Source organism: Gossypium raimondii, chromosome 10, assembly GCF_025698545.1.
Source record: "Gossypium raimondii isolate GPD5lz chromosome 10, ASM2569854v1, whole genome shotgun sequence".
In the NCBI taxonomy this organism is placed as follows: domain Eukaryota; kingdom Viridiplantae; phylum Streptophyta; class Magnoliopsida; order Malvales; family Malvaceae; genus Gossypium; species Gossypium raimondii.
Window position 1 is genome coordinate 30682050 of NC_068574.1, and position 25788 is coordinate 30707837.

General features: G+C 33.3%; 1 protein-coding gene across 2 annotated transcripts; it reads left to right on the plus strand.

Moving 5' to 3' along the window:
- Positions 1–643: 643 nt before the first annotated feature.
- On the plus strand, positions 644–19733 carry LOC128033772 (uncharacterized). 2 transcript variants are annotated; one of them, XM_052621853.1, is made up of 4 exons: positions 644–871; positions 978–1064; positions 18404–18484; positions 19530–19733. In XM_052621853.1, the coding sequence occupies exons 1-4, from the start codon at positions 832–834 to the stop codon at positions 19565–19567; spliced, it is 246 nt and encodes an 81-aa protein (XP_052477813.1). In that variant the 5' UTR covers positions 644–831; the 3' UTR covers positions 19568–19733. The 2 variants fall into 2 exon arrangements, with proteins under 2 accessions (XP_052477813.1, XP_052477812.1); XM_052621852.1 differs by having other exon boundaries at positions 19568–19733.
- Positions 19734–25788: the final 6055 nt, after the last annotated feature.

Genomic DNA, 25788 nt, shown 5'->3' on the forward strand with positions numbered 1-25788 from the left:
ATTTTCGATTAAACACGTGATATTATTCCGATAACAGATATAATGAATTTGCAAGATAATTTGGAGAAATCTTATGAAAGCATAGTTAGTTTTAGAGATGGGAAACAATGAAAATAATTCTAGAAGTGAGAATGTGACAAAGAATAAATCACAAATACTAAAAAGTTTGAGGACTAAAGAGTAAATTTGACCAAAAAATGAAATTCGAATTATTATTAATTATTTGACATGAAAATGTATCGGAAGAAAAACTGAACCAAATTGGAAAGAAATCAAAAGTACAGAGACTAAATTGAAATTTTCTCATTTTCCTTAGAGAGATATAACAGTCAAAATTTACCACTAAAATAAAAATATTAAGGGTTTAGTATAAATTATGAGCTTGGCTTGGACTAAGTGCTTAGTTTTATAATGAAATTGAGCATTTTGCCTACTTTGATCAATTTTTGAGAATTTAATTTTGGACGTATCATTTGGATGAAATATTAGATTTATTAATAAATTTGGATATGTGAAGGTTGGATCATGATGGTAGGCCACCATCGGTAAATTGTAGGCTTGGAAGTTATTAGATTTGGGTCTTTGGCCCATTTGAATTATTTTTTTAACAGGTAATAAGATGGAGAGCCTTTCTTCTCGCTTGTGCTGCTTCCTTCCACCCCTTATGATCTCCCTCTTTTTGTTTTTCTTCATTTTCTTGCATTTTTCTTCAAAACTTTCAAAACCCCAACACTCCAACTTCAAGTCTTTGTTGACATCACGTGGGAAATCACCTCCTAATCTCATTTCATCCTTCAAATTCTTCAATTTGAGTCAGTTTAGTGAGAGAAAATGAAGCTAGAGAAAGAAAGCTCCATAAAAATAAAAAATGGTAACTTTCTAACTCTCTTAACTTAATATTTGAGTATTGTTTATTTAGGATAGCTTGGAAAACTCATGTTGATCTTTTATTGTATTTTTGTATGTGCAAAAAAAAGGAATGATGGAAATGGGTCTCCAATCCATTTTTAAATATGGAATCAAGTGTTTGGAAGCTTTGATTTGTACGGTGATGCATGGTAGAGGTAAGTAACTTTAGATATTCGTATTTATCTTACGTTATATGTTTAGGAAAAAAATATTTTTTGGTGTAATTATGAAAATTGTTGAATGATAAAATAAAGGCATAATAACTTATTTAACTCTCTGATTTTAAAGTTATTTTAGTCATTCATTTAAATTTTCACTTTTTTAATCTTTAATTTTGAATTTTTGAAATTTTAAATTTTAAAATCAATTAATTGACATTAATTTTTTATCTATTTTTAATGATTTAACAAATAGTGCAAATTTGAAATCTGGAAGAGATGAAAACTAAATGAAGGCTAAAATGAATATTTTTATAAAATTGAGTGGGCAAATAAACAATTATGACAAAATAAATTACATGATGACTATGTATATGTTAAATTCAATTAAAAATGTTTATATAAGAAAACAATTGCTTAGTGGGTTTTGGTAATTACAAGAAACGTAGTGGAAATTATGAATTTGGCTTAATGTACTAAGATGGATTGAAAAAGTGATAAAGCATTATTGTTACATCATATGGTGAAATGTGAATTATTAGAAAACAAGTTAGAATTTGCGAATGGTAACTTTGTTTTTAATAATAAGTGGAATTATGGAAAGCATAAAAAGTGAATGTGACTTGAATTGAAAAAATGAGCTATTTAAACCGAAGGAGCTCTCTTGTATCATGAAATGTATATATATTTATCTATCATGTTATAAGTGTACTGCGATTATATTGTAAAATGTTTTAGCAAATTTAGTGATTAGTGAAGATACGATTGGAATATCATAAGGATTAGTTAGCATACGTGTATTAGAAGAATGTGGTTAGAAGATACCTTTGAGTGCATTACTGATCCATTTTTAGGGTCTCCAGATACACCATATTTTAGAGTGATAGATTGGAAGATTGTGTATCCAAATTCTGTTATACTAAAGGCGTAATGCATCAAGAAACTGCTTAAAAGATCTGAGTTGCAATAAATGAAATTGAGTAAATGTTCAACAAAGGGTAACACTTTGAAATAAGTTTTATGAAAGCCCTTAAAAGGTCATAAAAATTTGAAACTTCTATTATCACAATGTTTGATTATATGTATAAGGAATTAAGGGATTCTAAGAAAACTTAAATGAAATTGTGACTAAGTCAATGCTGATTAAGAGTTAATTATGTTAGACTTTATTGTCTGAATAGCTAATGAAACGTTAACAAGAAGGATGAGCCCATAATTTAAAAAAAATTATCCAAAATCAAATTATGCTAAGTGTGACATAAAAGAACTTGAGTAATGTCTAATAAGAGGTTCAACACTAATAAATAAGGTAGGATAAGTAAGTTTATCCTTGAGAATTTACTAAGTTTTTAAAACTCACATGTCAGTGCTTTAAAATCCATAGGTATTGGATTCATCAAGAAGTATAGGGTCTAAGCTTGTGAGCTTTGCATAATCAATCATCTTTTAAGTTGTGCATCATTATTTTGGATGTTTTTTTATATTAGAAATTGGTATATTGTAACACCCCAAACCCGGCCTAGACGTTATGGCTGAATCCAAGAGTGTTATATGGAAGGGTTTTGAAAACAGTGTTATTTTGATAAAGCTTTGTTAAGTCATTTGATAAATCATCCAAGTTTAATATCTGTTACTGAAAGTGTTATTTAATTAATTCATTTTCCAAAAAATAATCTACAGTGGAAGTTTTTAGAAAGCGTTGAATCTTGGAAATCTATTTCCTGTGTTTGGAAAATCCTTTATTTTTATAAAATCGTGATTTTGGTCAAACGTGGCCATAAAAGTTAAAACGCCTCCAAAACCAAAATAAAAGTCAAACAGTCTAGAGAGTCCAATTATTACAAACTTCCAGAAATAATCTTTAAATTAACATAAAAACCATAATCTTAAACAGTTTACGAACTCATGGTCACCATGAGGCTCCGTCACACCGATCCGCCTAAGTTTGTGGATTACCTGAATAGAACAGACAAACAGATGTGAGTTTTCGTAAACTCAGTGTGTAACCCAACAGAAATAGACATGCAATACAAACAGAAATCTCATATACAGTCAGATACAGGTTCGAACTTATGTCCATATCAGATACAGATAACAGAATCAGATAAGCAGTATAGACATGCAGAACCCTACCCCTATTTTTTACACACCATCTCCGACCATCCCATCACAGCATGTAGGGTTAAAAAACACTCACCCATCCCTACACACCATATAGTGTCGATGCAACACATTACAGATAATATGTAGTCAAGCTGCCAGAATATAGGCTAAGTTTCGCCGTACAGATCACTTCCTCCACATATACAAAACCCACGCCAATCACAGATACATAATACTGATACAAAAATAACAGATACAATAATATCATGCATAACATGCTCATATACAGATAGCATATATATATACTTAAACAGATTAAATATACATATCGATATCCTACACAAGGCGGACTATCAGAATGTTAGATCACATAATATAGGGTTTGGATAGCCCTTACCGACCTTACGGTAGGTCTACAGTCAATCGAAACAAACCGTGCGACCCTAGGAAAAATTTTAGAATTATAGGCCGACATGCTCGTGTGGCTTGCCCATGTGGGACCACACGCCCAGATTGGCCTTGCTCGTGTGGCCCACACGGTTGTCCCAAAACCCATACGCCCTACTTGGCCTAGCTGGTGTGACCCACACAACCACACCCATACCACCACACGGTCGTGTCTTGCGCACGGCCATGCCTTCGTCAAACAAATGGTCTTGTCTCGCACATGGCCAGACATACGCCTGTGTAGCGTTGACAGAATGCTTTTGGCTTTCGCCGAAGCTTGATTTTCTATGTTTTGGGAACACGGAACACACCTAGTTCGGTTTTGATGCGAAAACACTCCCGAAACCACCAAAACCAAAAATTGAAATAACCATTCCCAAAATCAATATTAATCCTCAATCAAGCCAACCCAACGAAAAATGATCACAAAAATTTTTAAGTGTTTGATACTTACCCAACTTCTCAAACTAAGCCGACTATGATTCTGTAAGAGAAGAAATTTATTCTCTACGATTTGCTGCCAACAGCCCAAAACCACATTATCAAAACAAAAAGGATTAAAACGATTCAAAACAGTTAAAGAGAGAAAAACAATACCCTAACCCACACGGAAAAATCCACTCTTTACACTTACCAAGCCGTACCACAACACCAAAAAACTGATACACTAAGACTGAGCGACAAAAATGCGACAGAATTCAAAAGGCAAGGGAAAATAGACTTTGCCAATTGACAGGAAAGAAAACGTCAAATTTTTGGGGATTTTTGGATGTGAGAGAAAAGATAACCAAAAAAAATAAAAAAATAAAAAATATGCCATCATATCCCTAAATTTTCTCTCCTCACTAACCCACTAACCACTCAGAATTTCTGACAGAAACTCTAACAGACACACCAAAAAAAATGAACACCCACGCTCACGCAGGGACTTGAACACGAGACTTCCAACACACTAACTCCTTAGCACTTGAACCAGCAGACTCATTCTGATATGGATCAACAAACAATTTTATATAAGCCCACTTAACAAGGGTAAGGCTTGGATCTAAAATAATAAAATTTTGGCAAAATGGAAACTTTAACCCAAAACCTCACACACACACCCAGAACATTTAGCCACTGAAATAGATACACATTTGTGTCAGATTCAACAGAAATAGGCTTAAATTAATCAGGGCGTTACAACTCTACCCCCGTAAAAGAAATTTTGGCCTCAAAATTTACCTGATTAGAACAAATGAGGATACTGTTGATGCATCGAGTCCTCAGGTTCCCACGTGGCTTCTTCAGTGCCATGATTCAGCCACAAAACCTTCACTAATGTAATAGACTTCCTTCGCAGAACCTTAATATCTCAATCCAAAATCTGAATCGGCTCCTTTTAAAAGTCAAATCCGGTCTAAACTCGATCTCCTCAATAGAGACAACATGAGATGGATCAGACCGGTACCGTCTCAACATCGAGAAGTAAAACATATCGTGGATACAGTCCAACTCTAGAGGTAGCTTCAACTGATAAGCGACCGGTCTCACACGCTTCAGAATCCGATACGACCTGATGAACTTAGGGCTCAACTTTTCCTTACGACTGAACCTCAATAGTTTCTTCCATGGAGAAACCTTAAGAAAAACGAAGTCACCCATAGAGTACTTGATATCTCTTCTTTTCAAATCCGCATAAGACTTTTGTCTATCAAAAGTTGCATTCAAACGATCTCGTAAGTACGACACTTTCTACTATACAAAGCTTCGTAAGGTGCCTTATAAATGCTAGACTAAAAACTGTTGCTATAAGCGAATGCAGCTAGCGACAGAAAATTCTCCCCTACCTCAAAAATTAATCACAACTCCAAAGCATCCTCCAGTATCTGAATCACCCTCTTAGACTAACTATTGGTTTGAGGATGAAACGCAGTATTGAAGTCCAATCTCGAACCTAGAGCCTCATGTAGTTTCTTTCAGAACCGAGAAGTGAAGCGAGGATCCTTATCAGAAATTATCGAAACCAAAACCCTATGCAGTCTTACAATCTCGAAGATATAAATCTTCGCTAACTTTTGCAGAGAATAGTCTGTTCGAACCGGAATAAAATGAGCAAACTTGGTCAATTGATCTATGATAACCCAAACAAAATCCTTCTTAGTGGGTGTCAAGGGCAACCCATTAACGAAGTCCATCGTCACTCGTTCTCATTTTCGTAAAGGAATTTTAACAGGTTGTAGCAAACCCAAAGGTAACTGGTGCTCAACCTTAACTTACTGGCACGTCAGACAATGAGCAACAAAATCTGTAACCATACGTTTTAAACCCAGCCACCAGTAAAGCTCACGAAGATCACAATACATTTTATTACCACCGGGATGCATAGTATAAAGATTACTATGCGCCTCCCTTAGAATCGACCGCCTCAGATCAAAATCATTCGGTACATAAATTCGACCTCGAAAACACAAAACTCTTCCTTATTTAGCCCAAAATTCGATGTACTATCCCTTAGCTGTTTTTCTTGAATTTGCCCAATCTAAGTCAGCTTAACTTGCAACTCAGCCAACAGACTCCCATCATCGAATAGACTAAGACGAGCGAACATCGCTATCAAATCAGTTATCACTCTACGACTGAGAGCATCGGCCACCACATTGGCCTTACTAGGATGATACTCTATCATGCAGTCATAATCTTTGAGCAGCTCAATCTATCGACGTTGTCTAAAATTCAACTCTTTCTGAGTAAGGAGGTACTTGAGGCTCTTGTGATCAGTGTAGATGATACACTTCTCACCATACAGATAATACCTCTAGATCTTTAGCAGCTAACTCGAGATCATACGTCGGATAATTCCTGTCATATGACTTAAGCTAACGGGACGCATAAGCCACAACCTTACCATCTTACATCAGTATACATCTCAAACTGATGTGCAACGCATTACTGTACACCACTAACTCTTTACCGAATTCAGACTGTATCAGAATAGGAGCTTGAGTTAGAACAGACTTAAGCTTCTCAAAGCTCGATTCCTGCATAACAGTCCAGAAAAAAGGAACACCCTTGCCTAGAAACTTAGTCAAATGAGCTACAATTAGAGAAAAACCCTCGATAAACTGCCGATAATAACCCATAAACCCTAAAAAAACTATGGATCTCCGATACATTCTTATGCTGTTTCCAATCAAGCACAACCTCAATCTTTCTAGGATCAACTTGGATCCCCTCAACAGAAGCCACATGCCCTAGAAAAATTACCTTTCGCAACCATAACTCACACTTGCTCAACTTAGCGTAAAGTTATTTCTCTCGAAGTATTTGAAGTACTACTCTAAGATGCTTATCATGCTCGTCCTCAATCTTAGAGTAAACCAGGATATCATCGATGAAGACCACGATGAATTGATTCAGATACGGCTGAAAAACTCAGCTCATCAAATCCATGAATGTAGTCAGAGTATTCGTCAAACCAAAGGGCATAACTAGAAACTCGTAGTGCCCATAATGAGTCCTAAATGCAGTCTTATGAACATCCACTTCCTTAACTCTAAGTTGATGATACCTAGATTGGAGATCTATTTTCGAGAACACTGAAGTCCCTTGGAATTGATCAAACAAATCACCGATCCTCAGAAGTGGATACTTATTCTTCACAGTCAATTTATTCAACTGTTGGTAGTCGATGCACATCCTCATGGTACCATCATATTTCTTTACAAACAGAACTGGTGCCCCCTACGGAGACATACTAGGGAGAATGAAACCACGATTCAGAAGCTCTTGAAGTTGAGCCTAAGCTCTGTAAGCTCCTTCAATGCAATACGGTATGGAGCGATGGACACCGGAGCTGTACCCAGTAAAAGCTCAATGCTGAACTTAACTTCTTGATTCGGAGCTAAACTCGGTAACTTCTCAGGAAAGACATCCGAAAACTTTCTCATTGTTCTAACATCCTACACAGAAGAGTCTCCAAAAACTGAAACACTGACAAAAACCATATACGCCTCACACCCTTTTCGAACTAATTTCTTAGCCACAAGAGCGGAGATCACATTGGGCAGATAATCTCGACGCTCTCTTGTCACAACTATTTCCTTATCGTCTATGGTCCTCAAAACAACCTTCTTAGTCACGCAATCCAAGCTAACTCGGTGCTCAACTAACCAGACTATACCATTATTAAATCGAACTCCCTAAACAGCAACTCCATCAAATTTGCCAGAAACACAACCCATTACACTTCTAATGGAACATTCCTATAAAGTCTATTAACCCGAACAGATTGCCCCAACAGACTTAGTACAGTAATCTCACAAGAAGTACACTCAACAGAAATCCCCAAGTTTTCAGAAACAATACTAGCTACATAGGAATGTGCAAAACCTATGTTTATCAGAGCAGTATAAGGGACATCAAAAATAAAAAACGTACCCGCGATAACATCAGGGGAATCTCTGTCCTATCGGTGTCGAGCAACATAAACCAGTGCAGGCTGTCTCGCCTCAGTCTGACTAGTGTCTCTACCCGTTGCTCTCTGTCCTCGGCCCATACCATTACCATCCTTAGCTAGTCCACGGCCCTTAGGTGGCTACTGAACTGCCCTCTGAGGCTGTACAGGACTCGGTCTTGAAGCTTGCATCTGATCAACACGCTGTGAATACTCTGGAATCCAATTCTTCAAAGATCCACACCTCAGACAAGCCCGTAAGCTACTCCAACACTCATCCAGATGGCGCCTACCACAATCACCATATAGTTAAATCCCCGTAGGAGTAACGGTAACCCCTACTCTCACTGGCCCATCAGGTCTGGCCCGTTTCTTAGGCCTTTGGACAAAACTAGAGGGCTCCAAATCCCATTTATGCTTACCTCTCTCTCGATCCCTATTCTGGCGCTCTACGCGTTTAACCTCTTCGGTGATCTTCACCTAATCTACTAGAACTACGAACTCTCGCTCCCTCTATGGAGCAATCAATACCTTCAGATTATCCCTCAAACCATCCTCAAAATGGACGCATTTCTCATACTCAGATGCCACCATGCCTCAAGCGTAGCGACTCAACCTCAGAAATTTAGCTTCATATTCGGCCACAGATTTATCACCTTGCGTGAGATTCATGAACTCTCAAGCCTACGAGCATCAACATAGTTTGCGCCCACATACTTCCCCTAAAAAGCAGTATTAAAATAATCCCAGCTCAGACGATCCGGTTGAGTACCCTCCTCAACTGACAACCACCATTGATACGCCTCGTTGCGAAGCAAAGAGACTGCACAATTTAGTTTCTGCTCAAGAGTCTATATCGTTCATAATCCTCTCCGTGGCCTCTAATTAATACTCAGCTATAGTAGGGGTGACTCCAGTGACACCCCTAAACAGCTCAGCTCTATTGGACCGGAGTCATTTAGTTACCGACCCACGGCCCCTAGATCCAAAATAGGGTCTAGTGAGCCTATCCAACACCCTCAACATGGATTGAAACAGTGCGTCGTCCCCAACCGAGCGGCTTTGAGACCCAATCTCAGTAGCAGATGAAACTGGTGTCTCATTTGTGTCTAAATTTGGTATATTACCTACAGAGAAAGACTCAGCTTGAGCCCTCATTCGGCCTCTACCGCGCCCACAAATACCACAACCACAAGTTCCATGAGCGCTCATCGTATATTTCAAATTAACCTACATCATAATTTTTTTTGTATTAGTTCCAATATTTATTAGCAGATATTTTATGCGTAAATTATCAGGAATTTAGAAGTGTTTTAGAGATTTGAGTCTCTAACTAGCTCAGTGTAGTTTTTAGAAAGTGTTACCTACGGAAGTTTCTATCTAAGTTCAGAAATACTTATAGGATCGACACCGGAGACTTGGTGTACCACATACTTACTTAGAGTGATCATTTGGAAACTAGTTTTTTTTGAAACACAATTTTGGAACCCAAAATTTATAGCCCGAGTTTTACAATTTGACTCTGATACCACTAAATGTAACACCCCAAACCTGGCATAAACGTTATGACCGAATCTAAGAGTGTTACATGGAAAGGTTTTAAAAATAGTGTTATTCTGATAAAACTTTGTTTAGTCTTTGATCAATCATCCAAGTTTAATATCTGTTATTGAAAGCATCATTTAATTAATTCATTTTCCAAAACATAATCTACAGCGAAAGTTTTTAGAAAGTGTTGAATCTTGGAAATCTATTTCGTGTATTTGGAAAATCGTTTATTTTTGTAAAACCATGATTTTGGTCAAACGTTGTCATAAAAGTTAAAACGCCTCCAAAACTAAAATAAAAGTCAAACAGTCTAGAGAGTTCAATCATTACACACTTCCAGAAATAATCTTTAATTTAACATAAAAAACCATAATCTTAAACAGTTTACGAACTCGTAGTCACCATGAGGCTCAGTCACATCGATTCGCCTAAGTCTGTGGATTACCTGAATAGAACAGACAAACAGATGTGAGTTTTCGTAAACTCAGTGTGTAACCCAACAGAAATAGACATGCAATACAAACAGAAACCTCATATACAGTCAGATACAGGTTCGACCTTATGTCCATATCAGATAAAAATAACAGAATCAGATAAGCAGTATAGACATGCAGAACCCTACCCTTATCTTCTACACACAATCTCCGATCATCCATCACACCATGTGGGGTTAAAAAACACCCACCCATCCCTACACACCATATAGTGTCGATGCGACACATTACAGATAATATGCAGTCAAGCTGCTAGAATATAGGCTAAGTGTCGCTGTACAGATCACTTCCTCCACATATACTAAACTCACGCCAATCACAGATACAAAATACAGATACAGAAATAACAGATACAATAATATCATGCATAACATGCTCATATACAGATAGCATATATATACTTAAACAGAATAGATATACATATCGGTATCACATAATTTAGGGTTTGGATAGCCCTTACTAACTTACGGTAGGTCCACAATCGATCGAAACAAACCGTGTGACCCTAGGAAAAATTTTAGAATTATGGGCCCACATATTCGTATGGGTCCACACGCCCGTTTGGCCCTTATGCCCAGATTGTTCTTGGTCGTGTGGCCTACACGGCCTGGCCCAAAACCCACATGCCTATGTGGAATGCCCGTGTGGCCCACACGTCCTACTTGGCCTAGCCCGTGTGGCCCATACGGCCACACCCACACCACCACATGGCCGTGTCTTGCGCATGACCATACCTTCATCAAACACATGGTCATGTCTCACACACGACCAACCACACGGCCAGGTACATACCGTGTAGCATCGATAGAATACTTTTTTGACTTTCACCGAAGCTCGATTATTTGCTTTTTAGAAACACACTTGGTTCGATTTTGATACAAAAAACTCTCGAGACCACTAGAACCTAAAATCGAGATAACCATTCCAAAAATCATTATTAATCCTCAATCAAACCGACACAACGAAAAATGATCACAAAAAAATTTAAGTGTTTGATACTTACCCAACTTCTCGAACTAAGTCGACTACGATTCTGCAAGAGAAGAAATTTGTTCTCCACTATTTGCTGCCAACAGCCTAAAACCACATTACCGAAACGAAGAGGGTTGAAACGATTTAGAACAGTTAAAAAGAGAAAAGTAATACCCTAACCCACACGAAAAAATCCACTCATTACACTTACCAAGTCGCACCACAACATTGAAAAACCGATACACCAAGACTGAGCGACAAAAACGCGACAGAATTCAAAAGGCAAAGGAAAATAGACTTTTCCAATTGACAGGAAAGAAAACGTCAAATTTTTAGGGATTTTTGGAGGTGAGAGAAAAGATAACAAAACAAAAACAAAATAAAATAAAGAATATGCCATAATATCCCTAAATTTCCTCTCCTCACTAACCCACTAAGCACTCGGAATTTTTGCTCAACAGAAACTCTAACAGATATGCCAGACAAAAATGAACACCTACATTCACGCAGGGACTTGAACACAAGACCTCTAACACACTAACTCCTTACCACTCAAAGCAACAGGCTCATTCTGATATGGACGAACAAACAATTTTATAGAAGCCCACTCAACAATGGTAAGGCTTGGATCTAAAATAACAAAATTTTGGCTAAAGGGTGACTTAAACCCAAGACTTCTCACACACACTCAGAATACTTAGCCACTAAAATAGATACACATTTATGTTAGATTCCACAAAAACATGCTTAAATTAATAAGGGTGTTACACATGTACATAAGGGTTTAATTTAGATTTGAATTTTATAAAATTTGATTTGTATTTCAAGCTATTTATATGATTTTAATCAAGCTCTAATTCATGGGCTACTTTGAACGTGTTTATGGCTTGCATTATATGTTTAAATGAGGTTTTGAAATTGATTTGTAAAGCTTTGGGACATATAGAAATGATATGAACATGTTTAGACATGATTTTGAAGTGTTTTTGGGACGTCCATTGGTGACGTCGTGACCTCGACTTCCAATGTTACAACCTCGCATTTCTCACATTGTGACTTCGTGCCTTGTTTTATCCCCTGTAGATTGTCTTGTCCCATTGCACTGTTTTCACCCGTTCTTACTCTCGAGGGCTCATTTTTTTACCTTTGACACTTCTAATCACCTATAAAATGATTCTATATGATTTTAAATTGTTTTAATTAAATTTTTATGATTTTACCAACATATTTAAAGCTTGAAATTTTAAATAACTTTGATATTTTCGTTCCGTCTAGAGTACTCTGATAGCATCTTTCATTTGTACTGTACATCAGGATGGGTGAGGGAGGGGTGTTACAATTATTACCTCCATCAATTGTATATATTAATAATGTTATTGATTGAGTTTGTGTCACGGATCAACTCGACTCTAACTCAAGATTGATGGCAACACCATGAGAAATAATTGTAGTGCATTTAGTATTTAGTATTCGTAATGTGATGTATTTATGTGTTTAAATTTTATTTCACCCACAATTTAATTTATTTTAATTATTATACATATTTCATTTTTTATTATTAATTAGTTCCAAACCATATATTTCAATATTTATTTTATGTTATTTTTAACTAATATATGTGTTCTAAGTACATAATTTCTATAGGCATACGCATGTGATTGAATTTCTAGTAAATTTTTAAGTGGATTATATTTTTAAAAATTAGAAAAACTTGTAAAATAATAAAATTAAAATTAAAAATTTTAAATATATTAATATAGCAACAATTTTAGTAAATTGTTTTTTCATAATATGTTATTATTATGTATGATTTATATAATAAAACATAGTCATATATAATTACGTTTTAAAAAATACTAATATGTTTGATATTTCACATTCTAAGTATATTTTTACATTTAGTTCAATAATATAATATAATAATTTAATTTTTCAGATTGTTAATAAAATTTACAATATAATTTAATATATTTTAATTAATACACCAAATTAATCCAAGAATAAGAAATAAAATTTAACAAAATACTTTCAACAGTGTTATAGTTTTGAAATGTGAGAAATAGAGAGGCTAGATTCCTAAAAGTAAAAATATATGGACTAAATTGTCAAATGAGAAAATATTTTGTGGCGTTGGCAATATTTCTAATGATGATAACTTAAAGTTGTGTAGAAGAAAGAAAATGAGAAGATCAAGCAGAAGATATGGGGATTATTTCTCAATGTTGTTTGTCTTCAAAATCCAAGTTGGGTTGCCCCACAACAAATACAATTATCAGTTTTAAGAATTGCAAATTGCAAGGAGTGGTTCTTTTAGATATATATAAATTTATGCTTCATTTGGTATGTCCATTATGGTAACCACTTGACTTTAATTTATTTTTATTGTCATCCGACCAGTTTGCTTAATTAGCATAAAATACTTCTATAAATGGCTTACAATAAAGACTACGTCAATGGATAAAAAAAGGTGAACATAAAATTTTCATTTTTTTTCATAATTTTAAGAAAACAAAAGTATACAAATATCTACGAGGTTTGATAGAAACTATACTTACCCCTGATGTTTGAAAATTACCTCTTACTCCTGTGAGGACAGGAAAAATAAATTACCTTTTATTAATTAAATTATTCATTTGTTATTTTTATTATTTTAAGGAAAAGTATCAAACCCTAAATAAAATAATATATGTAAATAATAAAAATCTAACTAATTTTGAAATTGTTTTAATAATTATTAAATTTTAATTATAATTACATTATACATTCATGTTAAATATAATGAATTTTTGAAGTTAATATTTGCAAATTTTTTAAATAGATTTTTATTATAGGTTCTGATCATGTATGTTCTTTTTAATATAATGTCTAGAACTAGACATAACTCCTCCCCAACCAATAAATAGGAAGATAATGCGCTTCAACGTACTCGAATCAACATTCTCTTGAATTGATAACAATGTTCATGCCAATCAAGCTAAGGCTCAATCGACAACTCATTCAAATTCTTTAATTTTGAATAAATGTTAGTTTGATAATTGAAGGTATGTTTATTTTCTATAAAATCTTATTTGTTATAATTATATTTTCATTTTCATTTTTTCTTTATTTCTCTATTGTTATTTTAATTAATTTTCACTACACCAAAATAGGCTTTTAGCGGCGTTTGGACAAAAAACGCCGCTAACAATCGATCATTAGCGGCGCATTATGGAAAACGCCGCTACAAATAAGCATTAGCGGCGTTTTTGAGAAAGCGCCGCAAAAACCTAATCCCAACGACGTCGTTTCCCGAGCTTTCGGGGATTTAGCGGCGTTTTTAAGTAAACGCCGCTAATGCTCAGGGCTTTAGCGGCGTTTTTCGTAAAGCGCCGCAAAAAAACCTAAGCCCAACGACGCCGTTTTCTGAGCTTTCGAGGATTTAGCGGCGTTTATAAGAAAGCGCCGCTAATGCTCAGGGATTTAGCGGCGTTTTTGGGAAAGCGCCGCAAAAAAACCTAAGCCCAACGACGCCGTTTTCTGAGCTTTCGGGGATTTAGCGGCGTTTTTGGGAAAGCGCCGCAAAAAAACCTAAGCCCAACGACGCCGTTTCTGAGCTTTCGGGGATTTAGCGGCGTTTTTGGAAAAGCGCCACTAAAAATATTTTATCTTAATTGGTTTATTCATATTAAATAAAATTTAATTTATTTCTAATTGAATATTTAAAATCTTCAGAAAAAAATAATGACACGTAGAAATAATTTGAAATAAAACACATGGAAAAATTAAAATATTATTATTTAAAATAATTGTAAAAGAGATAAGAATAAATTTGTTTAGGGTTTTTGGTTTAGGGTATATGATTTATTTAAGATTTAAGGCCGGTTTAGGAGTTCACATTTTAAGGTTTAGGGAGTATGGGTTTTGGGATTATGGATTAGGGGTTAAAGGGTTAGGGGATTATGAATTAGGGATCATGGTTTAAGGGTTGGGATTTAAGGTTTAGGGGTTAGTGGTTTGGGGGTTTAGGGGTTAGATGTTAGGGGTTAAGAGTTAGGGATTTAAGGTTTAGGGATTCAGGGGTCTAGTTAAGATTTTGAGTTTAGATTAATTATTTTTTTAATTTATATTTTAAATATGTTCTTATATAATTGTAAAAAATTTTGCGGCGCTTTATAAGAAGCGCCGCTAAAGGTAAGCAATAGCGGCGTTTTCTACAAAAACGCCGCAAAAAATAAATCAACTTATAAAAAAAATAAAAAAATTTTAGAATAGCAAAACGGCGTCGTTTTGTTCAAAATGAAAAAATTTTGTGGCGCTTTATAAGAAGCGCCACTAAAGGTAAGCAATAGCGGCGTTTTCTACAAAAACGCCGCAAAAAATAAATCAACTTATAAAAAAATAAAAATATTTTAGAATAGCAAAACGGCGTCGTTTTGTTCAAAATAAAAAAAATTTGCGGCGCTTTATAAGAAGCGCCGCTAAAGGTAAGCAATAGCGGCGTTTTCTAGAAAACGCCGCAAAAAATAAATCAATTTATAAAAATAATAAAAAAATTTTAGAATAGCAAAACGGCGTCGTTTTGTTCAAAATGAAAAAAATTTTGCGGCGCTTTATAAGAAGCGCCGCTAAAGGTAAGCAATAGCGGCGTTTTCTATAAAAACGCCAAAAATAAATCAATTTATAAAAATAATAAAAAAATTTTAGAATAGCAAAACGGCGTCGTTTTGTTCAAAATGAAAAAATTTTGCGGCGCTTTATAAGAAGCGCCGCTAAAGGTAAGCAATAGCGGCGTTTTTGTAAGCAAAAAATAAATCAACTTATAAAAAAAAAATTTTAGAATAGCAAAACGACGTCGTTTTGTTCAAAATGAAAAAATTTTGCGGCGCTTTATAAGAAGCGCCGCTAAAGGTAAGCAATAGAAAACGCCGCAAAAAATAAATCAATTTATAAAAATAATAAAAAAATTTTAGAATAGCAAAACGGCGTCATTTTGTTCAAAATGAAAAAATTTTGCGGCGCCGCTAAAGGTAAGCAATAGCGGCGTTTTCTAGAAAACGCCGCAAAAAATAAATCAATTTATAAAAATAATAAAAAAAATTTAGAATAGCAAAACGGCGTCGTTTTGTTCAAAATGAAAAAATTTTGCGGCGCTTTATATGAATCGCCGCTAAAGGTAAGCAATAACGGCGTTTTCTATAAAAACGCCGCAAAAAATAAATCAATTTATAAAAAAAACAAAAAAATTTAGAATAGCAAAACGGTGTCGTTTTGTTCAAAATGAAAAAAATTTGCGGCGCTTTATAAGAAGCGCTAAAAATAGTAATAATAGCGTTTTCTACAAAACGCGCAAAAAATAAATCAACTTATAAAAAATAAAAAATTTTAGAATAGCAAAAGCAGGCGTTTTGTTCAAAATGAAAAAATTTTGTGGCGCTTTATAAGAAGCGCTAAAGGTAACAATAGTGGCGTTTTCTATAAAAACACCGCAAAAATAAATCAATTTATAAAATAATAATAAAATTTTAGAATAGCAAAGCGAGCGTCGTTTTGTTCAAAATGAAAAAATTTTTGCGCTTTATATGAATCACCGCTAAAGGTAGCAATAACGCGTTTTCTATAAAAACGCCGCAAAAAATAAATCAATTTATAAAAAATAAAAAATTTAGAATAGCAAAAGCGGCGTCGTTTTGTTCAAAATGAAAAAAAATTTTGGCGCTTTATAAGAAGCGCCGCTAAAAAATAACAATAGCGGCGTTTTCTATAAAACGCATAAAAATAAATCAATTTATAAAAATAATAAAAAATTTAGAATAGCAAAAGCGGCCGTTTTGTTCAAAATGAAAAAAATTTTGCGGCGCTTTATAAGAAGCGCTAAAATAACAATAGCGTTTTCTATAATAACGCGCAAAAATAATTCAATTTATAAAAATAATAAAAAAATTTAGAATAGCAAAAGCAGCGTCGTTTTGTTCAAAATGAAAAAATTTTATGCGCTTTATATGAATCGCCGCTAAAGGTAACAATAACGGCGTTTTCTATAAAAGCGCATAAAAATAAATCAACTTATAAAAAATAAAAAATTTTAGAATAGCAAAAGCAGCGTCGTTTTGTTCAAAATGAAAAAAATTTGCGGCGCTTTATAAGAAGCGTAGCTAAAAGGTAACAATAGCGTTTTCTATAAAAACAACGCAAAAAATAAATCAATTTATAAAAATAATAATAAAATTTTAGAATAGGAAAGCGAGCGCGTTTTGTTCAAAATGCAAAAATTTTGCGGTTTATATGAATCGCCGCTAAAAGTAGTAATAGCGGCGTTTTCTATAAAAGCGCAAAAAATAAATCAATTTATAAAAAATAAAAAATTTAGAATAGCAAAACGGCGTCGTTTTGTTCAAAATGAAAAATTTAGCAGAGTAAAACGGTGGAATTTAATTTTTAGTGGCGCTTTTATTGAAAACGCATAAAAGTTATACAATTAGTGGCGTTTTTATAAGCGCATAAATATTACAATACTAAAAGCGGGTCGTTTTCCCCAAATCGATTTGACTTAAAAAACTTAAAGCTGGCGGGGTTTTGTGTTACCAAATGCCGCCAACCCCTCCCCAAAGTTCGAAAACAAAATCCTTCACTTCAAAATTTCGCTTTCCTCACTTCAAATACCATGGCGATGCCTCCCTCAAGCTCCCTTGCCTATCGTCGTTTCTAAGTCCACCATCATGGCGCCGCTTCCACCTCTCTTTTGCTCATAAGAAGACCAAGGGTTTTTTCTAAGTTCCAAATGATGTTCCTTTTCTGATTGGTCCAATTTTGGGAAGAAATCATAGTGAATTCTTTTCTAGGATTCCAAAAGCGAAAATAGGTTATATTTGACCATGGGTTCTTTTGCTCATCGAGTTTTCTTGCAACTCATGTATATGTTATGATACTTTTTCTCGCCTAACATAACAAGAAGTGCATTTGGCACGCTTCCTCTTTCATTGCCTCTGTTCGTTAGTTTTTTATTCTTTTAGACTCAAATTCTTTGAAATTATGAGGAGAAATGTGAAGAAAGAAAAACAAGCAGATAAGGGTGATGCATCTGCTGAACAGTTCGAACCAAGGTGGCGGGAGTGGCCGAGATGAGTCGGCGGATGTTGAGTCGAATCAACCGAATCGAGAAGAGGATCTGACAGATAGGAGGTTCTTCGCTCCAAATACCTTCTTTGTGATGACCAAAATAAGCGGTTATTTTATTTTTCTTCTTCTTCTTTTCCTGAAAGGATATTAATCTCATTTCACTAGTTTTTTTTTGTTTTAATTTTCTTTCCAGATTTGAGCAAAATTATTGCTTTTTCTAACTTGAATTTTTGGCGGTGCAGGTGCAAGGGAAGAAATATCGAACGTGGATTCTAATAAATTTAACATAAACATTAATGAAGTCGACAACTTACATAAACAAGGTTTCCCTTTGCTTTTCCTTTAAGTTTTAGAGAATTTGTTTTCATTTACTTGTTACGTCTCATTTTGTTGTTCTGAAATGGGTTTGTTTTGTTTTTTTTATTCTTTTTCATGGCCAAATGCATTGTTAATTTCTGTGAAGTATGGGGTTTTGGTGTTTTTTTATGAATTGTTTTCTTTTTATGGGTTGTTTGTTTGTTCACATTACTGTTCTTGTAAAATAGATGCTATTATTCTAGCTGATTCTTAAGTTGAAAAAGCAATGAATTTAGATTGTATTTTGCATTATGTATCTATTGTCAAGATTGTTAAAATGTACTATCTAAACGATAGAAGATTCTTTAGGTTTTGCTTTGTTTAGGGACCAATTCATGGAATTTTTAGGGATCCGGTGGTGTTTTATTCAGTTCTTTGAACCAAAAACTTGATGGATTATATGGGAATTTTTTCCATTAGAAGAAATTTATATATAGGTTTCTATAGAGTGAAAGCAGTCTTTACTATTTTATGAAGCATTGTGCATTAAGCTCTATGGTACCAATCTTGAAAGATATGTAGATAAGCTAGCTAGATCTTACTTCATGTTAATGGATATGCTATTTATCTAGACTTTCTTAATTCTTATATAATATTCTTACATGCATAAATGTTCTTTGAGGAGTTGTGTATTTTCGGTTTATTAAACTTTCGTTCTTGAAACACAAGTTCATGCTCTTGTTTCATGTACACAATGATAAGAATATGTTGGATTGAAACATATAAGCACTAGGGAAGAAGGTAGTTGATGATATAGAACTGAGTTTTATTGTTGATAAATGTATGTATGTATGTTCTAAGATGTTTTGATTACGAGCTACAAGGAAAGTTAAAATAATGTTGAAAAAGATTGTCATATGGTGTTAGATAGATATGCTGTAGAAATGGAGCATGTTGTCATATACAAGGTTATTTATTCTATTGCATATAATGTTACTGAGCTCAATCAATGGAGTTATATGTTGTGCTTGGTCTATATCCATGCTGAAAATTTCTTCTTTTCCTTTTTAGTTGATGTTCATTGTTTAGAAGATCTTGTTTTTGCGTAGTGCTGGTCTTGAAGCTCCTTCAGTTTTTGTGGTTAAATTATCGAGGGAACTTAAGAGAAACCGGGTATTTCAATTATTACGAGAAGGGAATGATCATTTGGTTCGAAGATGATGGAGGTCAACGCTGGATATTCCCGTTCGAATGAGAAACAACTGCCAGAGTGTCGAAAATGCGATAAAGGAAAAAGCCGTGAAAAAGATGCAAGCGCTTCGCATTTGTAAACCATGGTTCGTCCCTTGCTTTAGATGACCCAATGGTGTTTGATTATTGCTATTTTCCCACTTTTTCCAATGACATGAAGAAATTTCTCAAGGGTTATCATTGCTACCATGTCTGTTTTAGCTTTAAGATAAGATGTATGGTTTACATGCTTTTCTACCAGATTGTCCCACTCATTGCTACCATGTGAGTCTATCTTGAATGCTTATTGCCATTTTAGAAAAAAAGGACCAATCTATTATTCATTTCTATTAGGTCAGTTTCTGTTTTTAATTTGGTCGTTTAAATTTGAAATTTTACAATTTAATCATCTAATTTTACAATATCATTAACTAATTTAAATAGTTAATACCGTTAAATGAGAATAATATTTCGATTTTAATCGTATTTTTGACTTTCGCAATTAAATGAGAATAATATTTCGATTTTATTTTCATTAGAAATTATAATTCGACAACTCAACGAAACAATTATATTAGTCTCATATTTCAATTTTTCCATTACTTTGAAATATTTTTCCATTACAAGATCATTTGCACCATTTTGTGGGATATATTGCATGTCCGAAAATGCCTTGTCTTTCAATTTGTCATTCGCTATAATTCATGCCTTGTCTTTTAATCGCTATAATTCATGCCATGTCGCAAATGACTATGGCTTGTTGCCTTGTTGCCTTGTAGGCCCGAATGACTATGGCTCTAATATTTGTTCATATGAACTTGTTTTGCATCTTGCTTTCTCATTTAGGTCAGAGTTTGTTCACTTTTGTCTTCATTTATTAGCCAAATTTACTACATTGCCTTATGCATTTTGTTTTTCTTACTTACATTTTTTCGGTAGTAACGTATTACATCTTTTTTTCTAGGATTTGCTTGAAATTGAGGAAATATAAGGTATTTATTCCTATGTTTCCCTAATTAGTTTTCATAAAAAAATGTCCAACTTAATAACTTATATAATTCACATAATAACTTACATAACTGAACAACTTAACAACTCACATAATTTACATAATACATATATATATGTCATACCATATAACTTAATAACTTATATAATTCACATAATAACTTAATAACTTAATAACTTAACAACTTGCATAATTTACATAACTTAATAATTTTAAAATATATCATTCCATAACTTACAAATTAAATACAATAATTAACAACTCACATAACTTAATAAGTTATACATGTTATATCATAACTCACATAATAACTTACATAACTTAATAACTTATATATATGCATAACTTAATAACTCATATTATTTACATAACTTAATCATTGTAAAATATATCATTCCATAACTTACAAATTAAATACAATAATTAATAACATACATAATACATAACTTTTCAACTATTTTATATGTGTTGTTTTATTTCAACTACTTTATATGTGTTGTTATTGTTGTAATTAGTTACTAACTTTTCAACTATTTTATGTGTATTGCAGATAAAATGCCTAGAAGAAAATATCTGAATATGATGAAGATGTTTCAAACAATCGCAACATTCGCCAATCATAGTGTATTGTATAAATATTTTATCATTTTAACTTTTAACATTTTGTAAAAATAATATGAATTATATTTTATTTATTGATATTAATATTATTTTATTCGTTTAATTTGAAATATTATATAGATTTATTGCTTTTGGCTGGTTTAGATTGTGTTGCTTTTGATTTGTTGCTACAGGATGGCTAAAAATATGAAAAATTAAATTTCACAAAGATCTCAAAATTAGTGGCGTTTTTAAAAAAAGCGCCGCTAAAGGCCACCAAACAATAGCGGCGTTTGTGGGAAAAGCACCGCTAAAGAACATGACCTTTAACGGCGTTTGTGGGAAAAGCGCCGCTAAAGAACATGGCCTTTAGTGGCGTTTGCGGGAAAAGCGCCGCTAAAGAACATGGCCTTTAGCGGCATTTGCGGAAAAAGCGCCGCTAAAGAACATGGCCTTTAGCGGCGTTTTCGGGAAAAGCGCCGCTAAAGAACATGACCTTTAGCGGCGTTTGCGGGAAAAGCGCCGCTAAAGAACATGACCTTTAGCGGCATTTATTTTTATAAACGCCACAAACGTTAGCGGCATTAACATCAGCGGCATTTTTTGTAGCGCTTTCAAAAGCGCCGCAAATACTTTTAGCGGCACTTAAAGGCCTAAAAAAACGCCGCTAAAAACCTGTTTTGGTGTAGTGTTTTTACCATTAAAACATGTTAAATATTGATAATTATTTTAAATAAAAATCGTTTAAAGAATTCACCAAAAATTAATATATAATGAAAGAAAATAAGTTTAGAATTTTTAAATTTTACTTGAAGGAAAATATAATTTAAATAGAATATTTTTATAGTAAATAAAATTATGTTTTAGTTAAAGTAAAATTTAAGAATTTCACGCTTTTAATTTTAAGTAAAAATATAAAAATACATATAAAATAAAATGTTAATAAAAATAAAGGTATAATTGTTAGTTTTAAATTTACTTAGTAAATAAATGATTTTCATCAAAGAGGTCAATGGGCTTTTTTAAAGCTATAGCATAGTAGGTGTATTTTTAATGAATCCTTAGAAGATTTGTAGACTTTACTCTTTGAAAAGTGAATTAGCTGCCATAGGCTAGATTTCTTTACAATGAAAAGAGAGAAGTTTGTTTGAAATTATCATTATTAATATATACTTCTAAAAGATAAGTAATTTTTTGACTAAATTAATGTCCGATCAATTCGTAACATTAATTTATTACGCTTTTCAATATAATATATATGCATTTACGATGCATTTCTTAAATAATAAAAAATATTTATAAAATAATCAAAATATTATTTATAAATAAATAAAACAAATGGATAAGTATGATCTAATCCATTTGAACATTACAAAATTTAGATTAACTTCAACTTTAAATCATTGTTGGTTCAAGTCACTTCCTACTTGGGTTATATCAGGCTAGGTTATTTTAAGTTTTGAAAGTATTGAGTTTCTAGATAAGATGTTATGTGAGTTGCAACTACTATAAACAACTTAAAATTAGAAAAGTAAAGAACAAACTATAATTTCTTCAATAGAAAAGATTATTTAAGCTCAATCTCACTTGCACTTGTTGTAGCCTCACTTTTTGCAATAAAAGCTTAGTCCAAACTAATATGTTAATTTGATTACGACATTCACTCAAAATTTTTTCTCTCATGAACACACCAAGGTCCCTTAATTCCACTCTAAAAATTTGTAAATTTAGTCTTCAACATATAGACATTTGCGAGCCATGTAAACCAAGCTATTGTGATTAGAATAAAATTTTAGAATTTCAATCCAATTAAATCTCATATTATGGAATGTTATAAAATAAAGATATTCTTCAATTAAACCTCTTGGTCATTTATCTCTTAAATGAGGAAATATAATAACATCAACTTCTTTAGGTTTCCTTACTTTATATAAAGTCTTTCTCTAATAGACCACAAATTTTGCTGCATGAGATCCCTAAGGTCAATTGCAAGTATTTGTTACGACTTGTATAAACAATCTCCTCATTTGGTATTTTTGACTGAAAACTTGCAAAAAACTTTCTCAAGAAAGACAAGAAAAGAATGAAACTTGAAATAAATACTTCAAAAACTCCCCTTAAATATGTTCAGCTAAGAGCAAAGTCATCAAAGCATCATATAAGTAGAAAAAAAAATGGTAACACCCCTTATTAGGACCATTAATGATCCTAGATAAGAAGTGTTACATTCAATACACAAAGGCGCTTATGGTTGCCTTTACTTTCATATGATTCTTATTAGTCACATATAAAACCATTTTGAGCAAACTACTGATCAAAACATCATTTAGGAAGGCCTTATACAACATTCATCGTAGGAAAACTTAATACATTATTCAAGTGTTATAACCATGTCTCAAACATCAATACATAGTTTATAATCTATCATTGTAGACATATACTAAGTTCACTAAGTACATATATATTCTATGTACATGTCACACTAACATCCATAACTTATATATTAATAAAATGGCTCGAACACATATGTACTTCTAAGTGATATGACTAAGACTTGATGTAGAACTTGGCTATGATCTTCTCATATCTGATCCCTGATTTACGTGTGGAAAAAACAATCTAATGCGTTAAACATACCTTTATGCTCAGTGGTGCTCAATTTGAATTCCAAATAACTTTACCTTTTGATAAACTTTTAGGGAAACTTGAACATAATATAGGCAACTGAACATTTTATATAACATGTGATAGAAACATTGTTCATTGTTACCAAATTGTATCATAATTGGCTCACTTATATAATATTTATAAACCTCATCATGCAATCACTCACAGATTTAGCATCTTACACAATCAATACCATTTCATACATAACCGATATCTCAAACCCATATTTGGTGCACCTTTTTCTTCTTTGTAGTTTTTCTGATGCAATTTGGACTAAATTTTTTTAACGGTAGGGATTGTTTTGATCAAAGTCTCATGTCATTGTTTCTCTTTTTGATGGTTATTTTGCATCACCATTCTTTGGCATGTCTCAGAGTGTTTGGTTGATTTCATGTGTTATTGTCATTTGGTCCTTATGATTGACATAGAATGAACTAGTTATTTTATAATAAGATTGTTTCTATTGATGAATTATTATTTCTGGTCAAGCTTTGGCCTTTTATTAGGTTAGATTCTCATGGGAGGATGTTCATGGTCTTAAGACATCTTTATGGGTCAATCTTGTTGACTATTTGTGGATAAGTTGATGAGGGAGAGAAGAAGATTGACACAATGATAGCCTTCAGAGTCAAGCTTAGTAAAATGTAATTTTGATGCTTTAGGCGTGCCTAAACTAGTAGGTTGTGGAGGGATACTTAATAATGAAGAAGGTATTTTATACGAACTTTTATTGGGTCCTCTTCCCAAATAGAATATTGCAACACTAAAGATATTCTTTATTATGTTTCCTTGGAATTTCTTCTTGGAGTGTGGCATTATTGGATGTGCTAAGCTCCTTTTGGAGTTAGATTCTACAATGATGATTTCTTGGATATGGGAGAAATTAATCAACCATGGGATTTGTGTAAAGCTTTTAATCATATTGATTGTTGTATTTCTGCCATTAAGGAGGTTTTTTTTATCGGTGTAGGGAAAAAATGGTATGGCTAATCTAGTCACAAAAAATGATATATATCAACCTTCTATGTTCAAAGTGTGGTGGTAAGTTGTTTTTGTTCTTACTGTGAAGATTTTTCTACTATGTTGGTTTTTTGGTTATGTCAATTGTCTAGTGTTTTAGCCAAGTCTGTGCTTGGTGTCTTATTAATGGGTGTTCTCCTTGATTTAAAGAGGTTTTTTATAGGTTTATGCTTGTTTTTCATGTTTCTTGCCCTATGTTGGTTGTTTTAGGCTGGTTTCTTATCTTTTTAATAATAAATTTTAAATTGTTGAGTAAATATATATAATCATATACTTTCACACATTTCTTATTCTCACACCAATTACACATTTATCAATCGTTCATTCAATTTTGTTGTACTTTGCTTACTATGACATTTCAACATTTCATTCATTTACAAACTCAATTACAAGGTTCCCTACTTTGACTCAAACTCATTATATCAAACACAATATTAGTTCAAAACATCATGGTTCAAACATACCAATGTATAGTTTATCTATTAATCTTTTAAGAAATCACTTAATCATTATACTATTATCTCAAAATTCTTTTCTTTGTGCATTTGATCAAACATTACCTACTAGAATATGGCTCATGTTTTAAGTTCAATGAAATGATCTATCATTTAAACATATTCTTAGATTAATCGACTTCAATTTCATCACATTCTGGAATATGGTTCAAACTTAGGGTGAGGTATTGGTACCTAGGGTATTGGTACCTAGGGGTATTACCCCTAAGCTAGGTATAGTTACCTAGATGTAGGTTAGTTTAAAAATCATCCCAAAATATTACAAACCTGCATCTTTTCACACTTTAAA